The sequence below is a fragment of the Mytilus edulis genome, chromosome 4 (genome assembly GCF_963676685.1).
Source record: "Mytilus edulis chromosome 4, xbMytEdul2.2, whole genome shotgun sequence".
Taxonomy (NCBI): Eukaryota; Metazoa; Mollusca; class Bivalvia; order Mytilida; family Mytilidae; genus Mytilus; species Mytilus edulis.
In genome coordinates, this window is record NC_092347.1 from 59,979,838 (window position 1) to 60,000,155 (window position 20,318).

At 30.9% G+C, this 20,318-nt stretch overlaps 1 protein-coding gene across 17 annotated transcripts in view; it reads left to right on the plus strand.

Annotated features, from left to right (window-relative positions):
* The window catches only part of LOC139520113 (uncharacterized), a 62,700-nt gene that overhangs the window by 26,927 nt on the left and 15,455 nt on the right, over nucleotides 1-20,318 (plus strand). For 3 of the 17 annotated variants that reach the window (XM_071312566.1, XM_071312560.1, XM_071312563.1), the window contains exons 10-18: nucleotides 1,152-1,187; nucleotides 3,619-3,690; nucleotides 4,132-4,158; nucleotides 6,628-6,741; nucleotides 11,191-11,283; nucleotides 13,271-13,429; nucleotides 14,050-14,145; nucleotides 14,396-14,773; nucleotides 17,175-17,300. In XM_071312566.1, coding sequence (XP_071168667.1) covers nucleotides 1,152-1,187; nucleotides 3,619-3,690; nucleotides 4,132-4,158; nucleotides 6,628-6,741; nucleotides 11,191-11,283; nucleotides 13,271-13,429; nucleotides 14,050-14,145; nucleotides 14,396-14,773; nucleotides 17,175-17,300 — 1,101 coding nt within the window. Of the gene's footprint in view, nucleotides 1-1,151; nucleotides 1,188-3,618; nucleotides 3,691-4,131; nucleotides 4,159-4,701; nucleotides 4,726-6,627; nucleotides 6,742-11,190; nucleotides 11,284-13,270; nucleotides 13,430-14,049; nucleotides 14,146-14,395; nucleotides 14,774-17,174; nucleotides 17,301-20,318 lie in introns of all 17 variants that reach the window. The other 14 variants (XM_071312565.1, XM_071312567.1, XM_071312576.1 and 11 more) reach the window with 12 other exon arrangements.

A 20,318-nucleotide genomic window follows, 5' to 3' on the forward strand; every position in this document is an offset into this window, starting at 1 on the left:
AAACATGAATAACTGTAATGAATTTGAATGTATTGAATATTTTTTAACAGAAAAAGAAGGTGAGAGATACACTACAGAAAAGCTTAGTTTAAATGATTTGACTTAACACAGTAACATAGTCTTATTGTGTTTTCACTATTACATATACTATGGATTTCTTTATTCATTGGATACTTATTCCTACCAATTTAGATGCATGAATCTAGAAATACTTTTAAGCTGATATTATTGGTATAAATTATGATTAAAATTGAATATTTTCATGGAAGCAAAAAATTGGTAACCATAAATTAAATAAATCCATAGTATAATATGTTGTGGCCTTCTTTTATGTTAGAGGACCTATTACTTTGGGGCTAGTGATTAAGTATGGAAATTTTAGACTCTCTTTATGTTTAGGTTCAAAGCCATAAATAATGTTTGGTTTCAGGTAGGGGTTTGGTAAAGAATCATCTGTGACACTCAAATCAGGGTATGGTTTCAAGTAAGGTAAAGGCTCTATTTGAGCTAGAGGCTTTTGAATCAGGTTATGGTAAGGAGTAGAGTTATATTTAACTTAGGTTTTTGAATAAGTTATGGCCAGATTGAAAAAGGGAAAGAGTGCAGATAAGGGTTAAGGTTATGTTTAGGGAAAGTTTAGTTAAAGGGGAAGATATTGCAAGGGTCAATTATAAATTAGGTCAAGTTAGGTTTAGGGTTGAATAAAGGTTAAGTATTATGGTTATAGTAAGAACTGAGGAAGATATTGGAATAGGCCTATATAGTAAGGGTCCTATAATGTAAAAGAAGGCAAATGTTGTTCTCTGGTAGATCACTGCTGTCATTGGTGAAGTATATTTACATTTTTATATTTTTGAAATACACTCAACTCAGCACTGATCTACTCAATAGGATGCTATAAAGGGGAAATGTTACATGACAACAGAAAATTTTAATTTGATGGACATTTACTGATATGACCTTGGCATTTACCCTTTGACCTTTATGTAAATTATCATACATTTCACAAGAATAACAAATAAAAATGTTAACAAAAAAAAACTGATTTCTTCAAATTATCTGCTACCCCTTTATAGCAATTGAGTTTATAATTATTAGGTGTTCGCATGTTTCTGTTGCTTTTTCTAACCCACTGACATTGTTTTATACAGATACAGTGGCAGACATTCTGAATGAACCACCACCAGGTAATGTTTGTGTGTCATTCAACTCTATGGGTATTTGTTATTGAATAGACTATTTTCATATAGCTGACTCTGTGGTAGGTCAATGTGGTGCTCTGTCAAGTGAGAGCATCTTAAAGAGTAAAATCAAGCTTACAATTAAGGCAATTTGGGGGGAAATTAAATGTTTTCACAAGATTTTGTTGTGTATAGAAAACATAAAACAAGTATTTTTTTGCCACCAAATTGCACCGATTGTAAGCTTGATTTTACTGCTTCCAGGTGTTTCTACTTGACAGAATCAGTTATCAGAATGCCTTACCACAAGTAAGGTAACATGACCAAAAGTTATATATTCTAGAGTTAAAAGTCGGTTATATGAAAAAGGTCTTTTGTATCTGGATACTGATTCATGTATGATAATTACTGATATACTGTAATATATGCACATTAAAAATGAGATAGTTATCTCCCCTGTGACTAATGTCATGGAAGGTAATATCATTTCTATTTGATTTTTAGTACACTGTTAATTAAGTGTAAACAAATAATCAATTTATAAAGACAGCAAAAAAAGGAATCCATGACTTCACATAAATATCTATCCATCATGAATAGAAAAATACAAAATGTATATAGGCATTCATAAAACAGTCGTTCTGATTAAAAACATACATACCACCAACTTTTTCTTAACTATGAATATTCTCCAGTATGAGGTTCTGTATACAATGAAGTTTAGCAAAAAGTCCCCAAAAATGACTGGTTATATAAAATATTTTTCAGAATTTCTCTGAACATAGGTAAAATGCTTTATGCCTCATATTAATTTTAATGGTACAAGATCGAACATTTCCTTTCCTTTACTATAATTTTAATATTGATTGGGTTACTTTGCATGGAGTTTCTACAGTTGCAGATAGGCTTTCTATACAGTATTGCTTATTTTTATATATTTCTTTGAACATTAGGGTCTTCTCGTAAGTTATTTTTTTTATCTAGGTTGTTTGGTTAGAGGATATTTTTTTAACCTAAGCATTTGATAACATCACCAATTTTTAGCTGAGATAACACACAGGAATCATGTCTGTTATCTTGTTTTTGTGTTGTCTGTTTCACACTTTGTTATTACACCAAACTAGCACAGAATTTTTTAATAGGATATGAATTTCGTGCACCTGCTTTTAGCTCACCTGGCCCAAAGGTGTGATTTTTGAGATTTACCATACCATAACATTGAATCTTTTCATGGTATAGTGCCATCCTTTGGACCACATAACACTTCGAGTAATGCTTTAATGGACCTTCTCTTACGTATTAAACTCTCAAATAAGAGCTGTATTTGCCAATTCTCTAAACCTGGAAATTGATTCTTTCATGATCACTTTAAGTTCCTGGAAAATACCCTGCCAAAATGATTTTAAAAAATCAACAATATTGATGTTAAGGTTGCTCACATATTCAATGCTTAAATTTAACTGACTGGTGATAAAAAAAAGTTTATGCATTAAAATGAATATAACAATCTGCCAACTATTAACTCTTTACTGTTTAATCTTAATCTTAATCTTAGAACAAAATTCCTTATCCTAAAAGCCTTCCCTAACCAAGACCTAACTCAAGCCTAAAATTATTCTTTGAATGATCTCTATTACGTAAGTGATAAGTAATTTAAGTAAAGCAATGGCTGTTATTTGTCACTGTATAAAACTGAATTTGATTTTGTTAAGCCATTTACACATGCCTTGCAGTAATAGCAAACATCTTTTAGGAGTCATGCTTCATTTTTTTTTAGAATAGATCTTTACATGTACTTTTCAAACCTGTATTTTTTCAAATATTACTGTACATAAATATTTTCTCATGGATATGGTCTGGGTTCACACTTTGGATAGTGGTTATATAAATATATATATATAAAGACTGGTAATATTATTTAAATAGTAAAACATAGTTTTTACTTCAACTAGTGACCATACTTTTCATTAGTGAGTTATCTAATTGTTTTGTGTTGTGAAAGTACCTATGGTCTTTAAATCAAGACTGTGTAATAACAAGGAGAAAATATTCTACTCATCTCTTTGAAGATATTGAAATATATTTTACTTACAATCGAGAAAAAAATAAAATTGAAATGTAAGAAACTAAATTACTTTTCACAATAATTGACAATAAAGACAAAAATACTTGCAAAACAACAGAGAATTTAAAAAAATTAGAAATTTAGCTTTGGATTTTGATAATATTCTTTCATTACTAAACAGTTGAATATGTTGAGTTTATGATATAAATGATTTGATAGTAAATATGGTTACCAAGAAAAGTTATTAAAGATGCAATTAAAACTATTCTTTCTTAAAGTTGGATTTGATACATAGCATCCTGCCAATTTTTTTGGAAAGCTGATACCCTTTGACTTATATTGAAATAAATAGTAGTACATTTTTTCATTTAGATTATGAAGAACCAGTTCCGTCCAGACCACAGCGTCAAGGATTCAAAACTGTGACGCCTTCAACTGCCAAATGTAAGTTCTTACAATAGACCATACAAAGATCTGGAAAAAAATTAATACACCAGTGTAAAAGCAACCCTACAACATATTAATCAAAATAGAAAACAAACAAAAAAAGACCAAGATAACATTTAAAAAAATGTATATACGGTAGAAGAATTTACATGTTGAATATTTTGACCATGAAAATAACTTTTAGTCCTTGGATTAATTTCTGTTTGTTTTAATTTGATTTTTTTATAAATTATGTGAAAAAGAAAATGATTGCAGCCCAAATTAAAGATAGAGATTTTTGCAAGAAACTCCGAAACGTGAACATTCAGTAATTTTTTTACTTATCAACTGTATCTCCTTATTTTAAAAGCAATAGAATTGAATAAAGAGTTAAACCAATCTCCCATACTTTTATTGTTTTTGCACAATTTAAAAAAAATTGATACATTTAAATAACAGCAGTAGATGATGATTATGATAATTCATGTGAGTACAAATTTTGAAGATTCTTCAATCGTAAATAAAGCATGTGGAAAGCTAGATATTTGATTTTGGGTCAGGTAGCATGACAATTGCATGTAAAGGAATGACACTGAACAATAATGCACTTTAGGTCCTTTGCCAGAAATTGTATAATTCTTTGTTATGTTATTGCCACTACAAAAGGGGGGACAACTCCTGTCTTTAAAATGTTATTGCCAAATATGAACTTTTCATCCTATTTTTAATCAGCAACTACAAATAATACCTCGATATTGTATATGAGAGGTAAGTGACTGAGGAAAAGCAAATTATACATCTTGTGCTAGAACAACCCTTATGGAAGTCACATTTGATCATGACATAAATATTTAGGAAAATGAAGTTATGACCATTTTTTTTACCATATCCATTAGATAGAAGGCATTCTTCTTTTTGTCAAATTTTCACACTTAATATTAATATTTCATGTTATGAAATGGAATGGGTTGTATTTTAACAATAATTACTACATGCATCAATGCAAGGGTGTTTTGTGTATATTTGTAGCAAGTTACAGTGAAGAAAGTTCTGGTATATACATATTCTATTGTTCTAACTTTTATGAGGATAGAATAGATTTTAGTTTGATATAACTTATTTTGGTCACTGTACTACATACCAGCACAAAGTATACTCAATTGCCACATTTTTTTTATTTTTAATTTTTTTTTCTACTAGCTAGTAATATATGCCAAAAACTGTCAAATGGCTGTAGATTTTGTCATGCAGGAGCAATTAATATAATAATCAGAAGATGTGGTATGATTGCCAATGAAACAACTCTCCACCAGAGACCAAATGATGAAGAAGGGTGTTGTTATTGAGCAAAAGGAAACAAATGACTTGTCATATGGTATGGGTTTTGCTCATTGTTGAAGGCCATACAGTTATCTATTGTTGTTTACACCATGCTCCTTTGGTTTCTGGTGAATAGTTCGTCTAATTGACAAGCTTCATCATATTTTTATTTTTATATAGATAATTATTACATAGATTTTATTTTTGAAAACTCATTTTACCTGCAAAGCTTAGTTTGAATATAATTTTTAAATATATCAATTTGATAGATTTGTATAATAAATCTATGAATTAATATTTTATGTCAGTTAAATTGTTTTTTAAGTTTCAATTTCATGGAAATTATATATCCACAAGTTAAAAGCCAATGGACATTTCTCCTTTTACAGTATTAAATGCCAGGATACATTCCAAATCAAACAATTCTTATATATATCCGTAGACATTTAAATGTATGTCAAGCCTTTAAAATAACTTTTTACTCCATTTTGAAAAAGGGACATACTTGTTTAAAACTTCTGACTGTCCGTCTGTCCAGAACCTAAATCAGTCAAATTTTTTCTAAAAACTATGAGTCATAGTTTCTTTAAATATGGAATCAAGCTTCATTTGGTTATGCCATACCTTGTGACACATTTTCAGTTTCTTTGCTGTTCTTCCTCCATTTTGCCAAAAAAAAAATTATGTCTTTAAAATTTAATGCTCATATGATGAATTTGTTATCCTATTTTGTCATCAGAAAATATGAGTCATACTTCAATAATATATATGTGGAGTAATTGAGAGAGAAAAAGCAAATTACATATTTTCTGCCAGAACAACATTTAGTTGCATTCAAATCATGACATAAATGTTAAGGAAAATTATGACAAAAAATTGATTCCTTGAGAAAAAACCAGTCAACAAAACAAATGGTTTGTCAAAATGTTAGTTAAAAAAAGTAGAATGGAGAAAATACTATATTGATATGTTTGTCCCTTAAAAAAGTCATGGAGACAAGCTTAGGAATGGTGTTTCCAGCTATGACAGCTTCAACAGGTGTTAAAGTTAGTTCATGCAATTTCAATGGTAACCACATATGAAAGTCATGATACTTGTATTACCATGGGCACATTTCATTTGGCTCCATCCCATTTGTCATGGTCTTTAAAACCGTTTTACTTTGGCAAGACATATCCCTGTGTCAACATTTTATGTATATGACATGCATGGTTGTTTTAAATGATACAACTTTATTCGACATCTGTGCTTTTAAAAATAAAAAGATTAGAATGTCAAAAAAAATTTACATTATTTATGTTGCATGTGCACATGGAGGAGAAGATATCTTTAAATCCCTGCCTACAATACAACTTAGCTACTTGTATGTATATGTTTAGCTCATTATTTACAGCTATAGCAAACTATTCATATAGTCTGCTATGGATGGATTTCAAAATAAATGCAATGTTTAGAAGGGGTGAAATGAACTAATTGCAATATATTAAACACTCAAAATTTTAAAAACTAAATATTGATATTTATTTAAATTTTGGTAATTCTAATTGCATTTATGTTGAATTTATTTATTTGGTGTGCTTTGCCTAATTTCAAAATATCAACCCATAAATCTATGGCTGCTATTTTTGCCTGTAGTTCCTTACCAGCAAGCACGCCATTCATACAACACAACAAGAGCCGCTAGTGATTATAAAGTACGAGCAGGGAAACCATCACTGGATGATATCCAAACAAACATCAAGGCAGCAGGTTTGTCATTGGGGTTATCTTGTATAGTATGATCTGTGTGGATATAGATGTATACTGTGGATTCATTTGTTTTCATGTGTATAAAAAAAGAAGATGTGGTATGATTGCCAATGAGACAACTCTCCACAAGAGACTAAAATAACACAGAAATTAACAACTATAGGTCATATACGGCTTTCAACAATGAGCAATTATATGCATTGAGAAAAAAATATATTTCATGGATATTTGACTTTTTAGTTGTGGACAAAATCTGCAAACAAAACTTCAGTCTATTTTGTTGAAAACTCGAATTAGTGCTTCAGCTTTATCAATGAAGTCAATGAAAACTACAGCCCCTCAAAAAAATGAATCCGCAGTATAAAAAATGGTGGCAGACCAAGGTTTACATGAATAAATGTGAAAAAGAGCCTCTTCACTTACATATGTCCAATTTACATGTTAGGTTATGTAATTTATTTTACGCAATACAATATGAAGGCAATGTTTTTACTTCAAACACAATTGTAAAAAGATTAATTAGGTAAAGCAATGTGGTGTTTGCCTTTGTCTTTTGAAATAAAAATCTTGGTCTGCATCTATCATCACCATTTAATTTTCAATAATAAACATTATATTATATGCAGTATATATTTAGAGGTTTTAATCATGAACATAAGAAACTGCATATTATTAACATTACTGAGACATTGCTTTTTATACTATAAACATTTATATATATTTTCTTTATTTTGTAAAATCCTTTTTATAATAGAAGTTGCTCTATTTATTATAATAAGTTTTAAATTTTTAGACCCATTGAAATTACATGATATAATTAAAACGTACTTAAGTTTTTCGACTTTACAAAAGATGCCAGATGATTAAATTGACCTTAATACTATGAATTTAGAAATTATTGCATGCATTTTTGATTGGGACTTTGTGAAATGGACAAAAATTGGAGATTAATTGCTATGATTATGGGATAATTTTCATTAAGATATATGTCTAGATTTCAGCTTTTCTTCACATTGATATCTTTAAATATCAGTCACAAGCCACTATATTAATTTTTTTCGCAAGTGAGCACATTAAACGAGCAAAAATATTACAAAGTGTAAAGCGGTATATATTTTATGATAACTATCTATAGAAAATCAGATAATCTTTTTATAGTTCTTTTACTGGTTTGTTTCCCCATTCCTAAGACAGTTTTATAGCGACAAAAGCAATCTTTGTAACGTCTCCTCACACAATGTGGCGTTGCAGATAATGCCTGCTTATGTCATTATAAGGCAAGACACAATAACTACTGATTCACTAAGCAGAGTGATTAGGGCAAAGGGAAGGTGATAAGTATCAGATATCAGAATGGGAGTTATTATTATTGTGAAACTCATTCAAATGCATTATCGGAATTAACAAAAACCTCTCAATTATTTCTGAATTTACAATAATCGGAAATTGTCACATGAAGACATTAAGAATGATGATTTCCAAATCCTTTTTAGCTCATCTCGACATAAAGGGGAATTGTCAGCTTTTGCATATTTTGCTCTCTGTCTGTCCATCTAGCTTAATAGTTGTGAGTGTAAACATTTAAGAAGCAGGTGTAGGTGTCTTGCAATGTAGAACTTCAGCATTGCATGAGTCTATTTTAAATGGGCTAAGCTTTAGAAAGTCTAGGCCATGCTTACAACAGATATTTTCTTATATTGATATTTTTCTTTTTTTTTGTCAACTCTCCTAACAGGTATTTAAGGAAGCTGGCTTGTCATGTTTTGGATTTTATGTCAGATTTTCGGAATCCTCCGGTTTTATTCATTTGAATGCCTTGAAAAAATTTGTCTGGTGACCCCCATTTTTCTTTTTGTAAATCTTTTACATGTATAATGATAAGCCATCTGTGAAAGTCTTATAAAATTTTAATTACTTTTTAACAGTTTTTGAGAACTTCAACCTGTCAATGATAAAGCTATGAAAAGTCAAGAGAGAATATTTTCCCGCCAAAATTTCAAGGGCTTATATCTTGAAAACAAGCACGGTGACCTATATATATTTTTTGCTCTTTGGATTCATTTATTAATTCCCTATCAATATAAACTAGTGTTTAGAAAAGTTAATTACTTTGAAACTGAGAAGCGAACTCCCTTAACTGATATTTGGTATGAAATTGCATAATAATTAGTTACTGATGAAGTTTAAAAATTGTTCTACTTGAACACATTCTGTTCAAATTTCTTGTCAAAAGTGTTCCAAAGGTGGTGTTGTGGTGATTTTTTTACTGTGTTTACTTCATTTTGAGGTTTCAAGTGTTACTATCAACAAATAGATTTATTTTAAAAGTATAAGTGTGTCAATAGAATGAAGCTTTGAAACAGTTTTCTTTAAAACAATGTCAAGGAGTCAGAAAAACAAGTATTGCTTGCGCCTGAAAGAACATTCAGGTTTCATTGCCACGGCTTTAATAAATAACTACCTGTGTATGAATCAGTCTATAATATTTTAAAATGATTAAAAACAACTGTTTTTTTATACGACCGCTTCAATTTTTTGGTCGTATATTGGTATCACATTGGCGTCGTCTTCTGCCTCCTTGTCGTCGTTGTAGTCCGAAGACTTTTGGTTTTCGCACTATAACTTTAGTTTAAGTAAATAGAAATCTATGAAATTTAAACACAAGGTTTATCACCACAAAAGGAAGTTTGGGATTGATTTTAGAAGTTTTGGTCCCAACAGTTTAAGAATTAGGGACCAAAAAGGGCCCAAATAATAGATATAGGAAGATGTGGTGTGAGTGCCAATGAGACAACTCTCCATCCAAATAACAATTTAAAAAAAGGAAACCATTAAAGGTCAATGTACAGCCTTTAACACGGAGGCCAAATAAGCATTTTCTTGGTTTTCGCACTATAACTTTAGTTTAAGTAAATAGAAATCTATGAAATTTTGACACAAGGTTTATGACCACAAAAGGAAGGTTGGGATTGATTTTAGGAGTTTTGGTTCCAACTGTTTAGGAATTAGGGGCCAAAAAAGGGCCCAAATAAGCATTATTCTTGGTTTTCGCACAATAACTTAAGTATAAGTAAATAGAAACCAATGAAATTTAACACAAGGTTTATGAACACAAAAGGAAGGTTGGGATTGATTTATGGGAGTTGAGATCCCAACAGTGTAGGAATTAGGGGCCAAAAAGGGGCCCAAATAAGCATTTTTCTTTGTTTTCACACCATAACTTTAGTGTAAGTAAATAGAAATCTATGAAATTTAAACACAAGGTTTATGACCATAAAAGGAAGGTTGGGATTGATTTTGCGGAGTTTTGGTCCCAACAGTGTAGGAATAAGGGGCCCAAAGGGTCCAAAATTAAACTTTGTTTGATTTCATCAAAAATTATAATAGGGGTTCTTTGATAACCGAATCTAACTGTGTATGTAGATTCTTAATTTTTGGTCCCGTTTTCAAATTGGTCTACATTAAGGTCCAAAGGGTCCAAAATTAAACTTAGTTTGATTTGAACAAAAATTGAATCCTTGGGGTTCTTTGATATGCTGAATCTAAACATGTACTTAGATTTTTGATTATGGGCCCAGTTTTCAAGTTGGTCCAAATCAGGATCCAAAATTATTATATTAAGTATTGTGCAATAGCAAGAAATTTTCAATTGCACAGTATTCAGCAATAGCAAGAAATCTTCAATTGCACAGTATTGTGCAATAGCAAGAAATTTTCAATTACACAGTATTGCGCAATAGCAGGAAATCTTCAATTGCACAGTATTGCGCAATAGCAAAAAATATCTAATTGCAAAATATTGAGCAATAGCAAGAAATTTTCAATTGGAGTTATCTTTCTTTGTCCAGAATAGTAGTTGAATCAACTTAAATCATTGTTTTATACAATATACAATGTATATTCACTTTTACTACCAACTGATAAATTAAAACAATCTTTACCATTCAGTGATAACAAGCACTTGTTTAACATTTTAATATTTTATGATGTATTTAAATGAGTAGTTATTGTTGCAAACTCCATTAGAAATTTGAATTGAGATCAGTTTTGGAATAAGGGAATGGGATGTGAAAAAAAATTGGGGGGGGGGGGGGGGGTCAATTTTTCTCATTTCAGATTTCATAAATATAAAGAAAATTTCTTCAAACATATTTTTGAGAGGATTAATATTCAACAGCATAGTGAATTGCTCAAAGCCAAAAACCAAATTTTATGTTTATTAGACCACATTCATTCTGTGTCAGAAACCTATGCTGTGTCAACTATTTAATCACAATCCAAATTTAGAGCTGAATCCAGCTTGAATGTTGTGTCCATACTTGCCCCAACCGTTCAGGGTTCAACCTCTGCGGTCCTATAAAGCTACGCCCTGCGAAGCATCTGGTTGTCATATGTTGTTAATAATTATAAAACTGAAATGATATATATCAATATTTATCTTATCTTCAGCTGCTATAGATATGTTTGATAAAACAATAGACCCATTTGATGAACCTGCTAGGGCTGAGGATTATATCAATTTACAAGATCTACAAAGACAAGGTAAGAGATCACTGAAACTCTATGTTCCAATATCTGCGCTTAAAGCCAGCCTTCTACACATTTAGGACAATTCAGTGCTTGACATATTAAACCCTTAGTTGACGTATCAGCACTTTAAACTATTCTTCATTAGAATTAGGGCCATTTAGAACTTGACATGTGAAACCCTTATATATCTGCGCTTAAAACAAGATTTGTTTAGACTAAGGGTCATCAGATGTATATATCGGAAAAAAAGACCTTGTCTATTTTTAAAGACCGTGTAATCACCTCTTAGATGTTTTTGTTCTTCAATAATGGAAGTATACCTGATTTTGGTCTTAGATTAACAAGATTAGCTGTTTTCTATATGTTCATTTAAAACATGCAAAGGTTTCATATGTAAAAAGTAAAATAACGAAAAATACAGAACTCTGAGGAAATTTCAAAAAGGAAAGTCTGTAATCAAATGGCAAAATCAAAAGCTCAAACACATGAAACAAATGGATAACAACTGACATATTCCTGACTTGGTACAGTCATTTTCTTATGTAGAAAATGGTGGATAAAACCTGGTTTTATAGCTAGCTAAACCTCTCACTTGTATGACAGTCGCATCATATTGACAACTATGTGTGAACAAAACAAACACACATTATAGGTAAAAATTTCAAAAATTAGGGTACAGTAGTCAACATTGTGTTATAATCTTTATGACAAAAAAAAACAACAATATACAACAAAGAAACACAAAGAGGCACATAGACAAAGCACATTAGGAAAAATGAAAGACTAAAGTTTACCAAAGCACAATAACATAATGAAGGGATGTATAAGTACAGAGCCACGTCATATGTAACAAAGAAACACAAAAAGGCACATAGACAAAGCACATTAGGAAAAATGAAAGACTTAAGTTTACCAAAGCACAATAACATACTGAAGGGATGTATAAGTACAGAGCCATGTCATATGTAACAAAGAAACACAAAAAGGCATATAATAGACAAAGCACATTAGCTAAAATGAAAGACAAGAATACATTTTTTTTTACCATGCTGAACAATAACACAATGACTGGTTGTATAAGGAGGACAGAGACACATAAAATGGATATCACCAAAAAAAAACCTAAATAGTTAAAGTTTTAACACAAGAAACTTGCAGTGCAAACAAAAAGGACTGTTAACTGATAAAATTCCGGGCCAAAAGGCTTGTTGTGGGCAATATTTCACTGATAAAATTCAGGGCCAAAAGGCTTGTGGGCAATATTTCACTGATAAAATTCAGGGCCAAAAGGCTTGTGGGCAATATTTCACTGACAAAATTCAGGGCCAAAAGGCTTGTTGTGGGCAATATTTCACTGATAAAATTCAGGGCCAAAAGGCTTGTTGTGGGCAATATTTCATTGACAAAATTCAGGGCCAAAAGGCTTGTTGTGGGCAATATTTCACTGACAAAATTCAGGGCCAAAAGGCTTGTTGTGGGCAATATTTTTGTGTTTTAGTTTTTGTGTATTGTTAAGTTGCTGTTTCATTGACTTATAGTCTACATCTGCTTGCATACTTTCTTCTATACTTTTTTATTTAAATGCACATAGATATCTGTTACAACAATCCACAAAGTACAAACCTTATTCAAAAATATAAATCCATACTGATTAAACATTTATTTTCTAAGATCACATCACAAATTATAACTAATAAGGGTAAGGGATTGTTCTCAGAATAAAAATGAAACATAATAAAGGTTTTTTTGTTTTTGATACTTAGAGTCTGAGACTAGTTAGTCAATGTTATACCAGATGAAAGAATACGAGACCACCATCTTTCTTCACAAATATTCTGATATTTTGTATCTTAACAACATGAGCTGTTCACAAAAATTTGAGTCAAGGGAGGGAATATTTATTTGAGTTTCTATTGAGTCACAGAAAAATGAATGCTGAAATTTAGAAAAACAATATTTGTACTGTGGATTTTAGATATAGCTTGACATTTTATTGTAGAAGAAGAAGTAGAAGAAGACTCCCCCTTACACCCTGCACCCCCTGTACCACGATCAACTATACCCCCTGTACCAAACCCAGTTATACCTGCGCCACCAGCACCACACCAACCTATTTCCAAAATATCATATGTCAACGAAGAGCCAATAATACCACCTGGTAAGTAATCAAGAGAGGAGGACAACAAAGAACCTTTTTGGCCTAGAAAATGGAGTCTTTGTAAACTGCTGATAATTTGCACTTACTGTGGATTCATTGTTATTTAATGGACACCAATTTTTCGTGGAATTTATGGATGAGAGTGAACCACAATTTCAATGTTTAATGAAATACAAATTTTCTGCAAGGTGGTATGCAGTCTTTGTCCAAATCAGGAAATCAAACATCCATGAAAATGCAAGTTTTCCTCAATCCACGAAAATTGATACACACTAAAATAAATAAATCCACAGTAGCATAAGTTAGATGTAGAAATTTAGAAATAATTATTGCAATTCATGCTTTATACTCATTTTGACATGAGTAAGCTTTTTATATATGCACTGAGTATAGTTATGTGAGTAATACAAACTTTTTTAGACTTTAGTTTAGTTTAGTTTTCAAGTAAAAAAAATGATAGATAAAAACAACAATGCTTGAAAAACTTTACATACATAATGGAAAGCAAATGTTATAAGAAAAATAAGTACAAACAAAAGTCTTTCGTTTCTTTAGCTAAGAATAGTATTATTTATTGAATACTTTTAGAACTGTGTAAACTATTTTTTTCTTTATTTTAGCACCTCCACCACCACGACATGAGAGGGCTAAGTCAGTGCCAAATTTGGCTCAACAACTACAAACTGCTAAACTCAACCCAGTGTTGGAAATGAAAGGTACATTATCATAAAACAATTCAACGAAATTAAAAAAAGATCTAGAATTTAGAATTAATACTTTAAGTCAGAAAGGGCACTAGGTGTACCACTGGTACTGTTATGCTTCTTTTACTGATAGTCTAATTCATTTATTTTTTATTCATGGAGTTGGAAAAAAAATTGAGCTATAAAGTTGTAGGCTTCATAATTAAGAGGTTGACCTTTAATTTCACAAGAAAAAATATACACAAATGAATTATTTTTTCAGCTGTTACAAATGCACCACCTCCATCTGTAAAACATGTAGCCAGTACACCAACCTTTCAACCAGTAAATAACTTTGGGGCTGATAGTCCTACGCCACAACAGTTAGGTCTCAGAAAAACTGACTTTACAAAGCCAGATCCATCAAAGGGTGCAATCATGACATCAGCACAAAAATCACCCGTCACAAAGTCTGTTTCTGTTCCGTCTCCACAACAAATGGGTCTTAAACCTGCTAGAAAAAGTGTATCTTTGGACCCTGAACCAGAAAAAACTGACGATGGACGAGTAATTGATGATTCTCACCCAGGAGGTGTATCTTCCATAGCATCTAGATTTGAGAAGAAAATAGAAAGTACAACGCCACAAAAACAATTGACAGGTTTGTTCTGTTTAAACGGAAAAAAAATAATGTATCTTGAAATTTTCTGCTTATTTTTATTAAATTTGATCTCAGGATGTTAGAAACTGTATGGCTTTAAAAAAAAAAGACTTGTTATAATTGTAAGATTACTTATTTCCTTCACTCTAACAATATACTACTTTGGAGAGATTGTATACAATGTATATAAATTCATTTTTAATTTGAGTAGGTCATGCTTTCCAATTTATATTATTATACTCCACGTTAAAATGCCATATTTTGATTGGATAATACGAGGGTGTTAATTTACTCTATCACATGGCTGAGAGGGTGACAATTCTTTTGAATGTTACCCTCTCGTCTAGACCAATCAAAAATCGACAATTTAAAGGAAAGTGAATCGAATTTACATCAAGTAATTATATACAATGCTTAAGTTCTATCTTGCTTAACTTTTGCTGTTTTTTATATTACCCGTAACATTGTTATGTAGGTGACATCTTAGAAAATGCTTTTAAATTACAACTAATCTGTAAAAGACAATAATGATAGGACATTCAGTATAATAAATTAAATAACACATAGCTGAGAGGGTGATAGAGCAGATTGGTACCCCTCTAAAAAGCATTGTCAACCTTGGCTTCGCCGCGGTTGACAATGTTTTCTCGGGTAACAATCTGCTCTATCACCCTCTCAGCTATGTGTTATTTATATAATAACATTTAATAAAAGTATTAATATAAATCTATTACATGCAATTGTAAATTTTGTTGCACAATTTTAATAACCTTCCTTTTTTAAACGATAATTATATGAAATACTATTACTCTAAATTCTGTAATTTTTGCAATGTTTATATAATTGCGAAAATTGCTATGCGATAGTTATTGCCAAACAGAACCTCACATTTTCAATTTAGATATTTTATCTATATGCAGCATTTTCTGAATCCTCAATAATTAAACTTGCACTTGTTTAGATATTTTAATAATTGCAATTACAACTGCACACTATAATTTCTGAACTTTCAATTAATATTTAAAAAGAGAAAAAGGTCAAAATGTTTGATATTTTTTAAACTGAAGTCCAATGAATATTTAGCTTTACTTATAAACAATATAACTGAAAGTTACTGGAATTAGAATAGAATAGTTGCCTTATTGGTTAAAGCTTACTTTTGCTGTATGCTATGCAAGATAATTATTTGAGCAAAACCTTGTCGCGTTACAAAAAGAAATTGTTTGAAGGTTTCAAAAGGCATTCTACCATATTGTTTGGGAATATTTTGACAAAAGAAACTTATTTAATCCTTAGAGCAAGCATCACTATATTTATTATTAGCTCACCTGACCCAAAGGGCCAAGTGAGCTTTTCTCATCACTTGGCGTCCGTCGTCAATCGTTGTCCCAAACTTGGCCACAATCATCATTGGAGTATCTAGTTTAAAAAATGTGTCTGGTGACCCGGCCTAAAACCAATATGGCCACCATGGCTAAAAATAGAACATAAGGGTAAAATGTAGATTTTGGCTTATAACTCTGAAACCAAAGCAATTAGAGCAAATCTGACAAGGGGTTAAAATTGTTTATCAAGTCAATATTTATCTGCCATGAAATTTTCAGATGAATTGGACAACAGGTTGTTGGGTTGCTGCCCCCCCCCCCCCCCTGGTAATTTTTAAAGAAATTTTGCTGTTTTTGGTTATTATCTTGAATACTATTATAGATAGAAATAAACTGTAAACAGCAATAATGTTCAGCAAAGTAAGATCTACAAATCAGTGAACATGACCAAAATGGTCATTTGACCACTTAAGGAGTTATTGCTCTTTATAGTAAATTTTTAACAATTTTCATTAATTTGGTTAATTTTTGTAAATTTGTACAAAATATTTTCCTCTGTAACTAAAGGGCTAAGTTTATTATAGATAGAGAAAATTGTATGTAGCAAGAATGTTCGGTAAAGTAAGATCTACAAACACATCACCATCATCAAACACAATTTTGTCATGAATCCATCTATTTCCTTTGTTTAATACATGTATGCACATACACCAAGGTGAGTGACACAGGCTCTTAAGAACCTCTAGTTTACTTTTCTCTCTTCTTAAGCATATTTTCTATGTTGTTGGTATATATTTGTATTCATTACAATAAAATATTGTATTGTGGTGTATTTACCTACACTTATTTTCGAACCAAATTAGTTTGCAATGTTTTTTGTCTTTATTTTCTTGAAACTACAAATTTACAAAGGAAAGAAGGGTTTTCAAGATTTTGTTTTATTCTTGTGAGATGAAATAAAAGTTAAACTTTCATGAAAACTCACCACTCTATAATATTTCTAATAACTCAGCTCTTGAGCTTCATATTCTATGTCTAATATTTTACATATTGTATAAATGGTATATCCTATATAGGTGTTGGAACTGTAATTAATCAAGCCCCTCAGCCTACTGCTTGTCCTAACACTTCGGATCATTCCTACCTAAATACACAGAGCCAAGTAAATGGTGAAAATCCTTATGATGATGCAAAAACGCCAGGTAAGACAAACTTATTTCAGGTGTAATTATTTGTATTTTTTTTTGGGGGGGGGGGGGGATGAAAATGGATCAGATAGCTAACAGAAAGTAGAATTTATAGAGTGTAACAATGTATTTCCTACCATCAAGATATCTTGGATTATCTAAAGAAAGTTTTATTTTCAGAAAAGATTGGATTTTACAAATATGAAAAGATTTTTTCTGTCTCAAGGGAGAATTTATTAAAATGTCACTGGTCATACTTGAATCAAATAATGATGAAGAATTTCACACAGGAAAATCAGTTTTCAAAATTTTAACCCAAAGTTTCAAGCTATTGATATTGATAGTAAATGCTGTTGACCATCTGATGGAAAAATTGACAACCATTAATGGGGAGGTGGGTGTAATCCTCTGTAAAAAATAAAAGCTAAATCTTGATTTCAGAAGAAGAAAAAACTTTTTTTCCAGGATCCTGAAGTCCCAATAAATGTAAATCCTGAATTATTGCAAAAATTTAAAACAAATCCTGATATCCCCCCAAAAAACATCCTCCTACCCCTTTATTAGTTTAGCCAAAACAAATTTAGCAATGTCATGATACCGGTTATATATTGTTACACTGTAAGTTCAGGGCCGTAGCGTAATGGAGGCAAATGAGGCAAATGCCTCACTTTTGAAACGACGATCAAACTTTAGAAGTGTCATTTTTTTTAATTTCATGTATTTTACATTATCAATATGCGAGTTTCGAGTTTCAAACTATCTACCGGCACACTACATACAGTGTTTCCAATCTGCAGCAGCTATTTTGAATATAATTATTTTACCATAGCGGTGACGGTAAAACAAAATAAGTGTCCCGATTACAAATCAAAATACAAAAATTGAAACAAATCTTATTTATGTCGTTACAAAACTGGTTGAAGACGGGTTCTTTAAGAGAAAAAAAAAGTTGAAACACCCCCCAATAAGTATGCTGGCTTATAACTTTCTTGGTTTATTTTTGAATCTACCAATGTTTACACACTGAAAAACAAACATGCCGCAAATGCAAATCGATAAAATAATTCATTGACCAAAAAATATAAGGATTATTTATAATTGATTTAAACAAAATCATGAAGCGCCTTTTATATGGAAGTCTTTAACGTATAAAGCAATTCATGATTTTTATTTATCTTTAATAAAAGCAAGGATTTGTACAAATCATCCTTGATAAAAGTATGAACTATATTTTTGGTATTGTTTGAAAATATTTTTTTCGTGTTTCTTTTTTATTATTATTATTATTAGCATTGTTTGGTTGTATGCTAGCGTGTTCCATTGATTCTATTGTGGTAGGCCGTGGGTTCGAACCCCGAACGGTGGGTTAGACCAATGACTTAAAAATTGGTAGAATAATGTGTCCAAATAGGTGGACATGTCCTCCAGCGGAATGTTTACATGTTTACAGATAACTTGTGACATTAGAACGTCAAACATCTGGTTAAGTAACAATGTTGGTCTAGTCTTCTCTGTACATATTCTTATGGTTAATGATTATGTATAATAAATGTATCTTAATTGATGCTTATAATATGTTCTGGTCTTTTAGAAGCTTATAACTTGCTGTTGGAGATAAGTATATATATATATATACATCAGAACGTGTGTTGAAGCTTTTTAATAGTACGGGTTACAGGAGAATCGGAAAGTTTTGGTTTACCAACAGAGATTAACTTTAATATTGAAACTCGTTTTCTTACTTACTAGGCTAGCTAATAAAAAAAACGCATTTCTGTTATATTTTTTTTTTATTATAGATATTAATGCTGAAATAAGCTTCTTCCGTTTCATGCATCCGAACCCCCCTAAAAAAAAGGGCCCAAAAATTTTGCTCCGCTCGGCGAAATGCCTCACTTTAAAAAGACATGCGCTACGGCCTTGAAGTTACATGTGATTCTAATGAGTTATTTGTGTGTGCAGATATTCATTGACCTTTTATACTTAACTATCAGAGCAATTGACAACACTATAGTATTAAAATGTTCAGAATTAACGTAACATTGGCTAAAATACCCAGAATCTGAAGTAGTTTCAGTAATTTGCTGAAATCCAAATTTCAGATTTTAGTTAGCCATGATATTTGTTGTACAATATTTTGATGACAAAATGTTTTTTTTTTTTTAATTAAATGACAAATTAATCTGAATAAAAAGGAAGACTTACAAAATTACCCATCATGCAATGCCATATACCCAAGATAGGAGACATTAGAATATTTGGCATACACAAATAGTTCATTAAGTGGTCTGTATCAGTTATGGTGGAGGTATAGCGTTTTCTGCAAATGCATTCACATCACAAGCATTTTTTTCATGCTCTCAATAAAATTGACCTGAAAAGTTTTGAGAAATTCCTGAATCAGCAAGAATTATTTATGCTGTACATGTAATAAATAGAAATCATTTGTCCGTATTCAGCGCTATTTATAAGATTATATGCTTTTCTGTGTTTTTCATCTTATTTCAGTGCAACATTCTACCTAATGTTTATATATAATTCTATTCTTCAAACTTCATAACAAACCAACAATCTAATATTAGATTTCTGTCTTGGCTAATAAACTTTTTATTATACTAACATAATGTAGCCATTGAAATAAGATTGTGTCATGTGTCATTGTATCTGTATGATACTGTGGATTCATTATTATTTTTGGGGATACCAATTTTTGTGGATTTCCTTGCTTTAGGTAAACCATAAATTTAAATTTTAAAAACAAGTACAGTTCATTGTTCTTACGCTTGTATTCAGACTTTGGCAAAACCATGAAATCAAATATCCAATAAATTGCAGTTTTTCCTCAATCTATGAAAATTAGTACATGTACCAAAGAAAATAAATGAATCCATATTACTGGTATATGTAGGCTATACAAATTATACTTCAGTTATCAGAAAAACAGTTTTCTGTATAAAATATCTGTAAACTCCTTTTTGGGTGTCCTTACAGTGGCAAATTAGACTAGCTATTCTTCAAACATACTTAATTTTA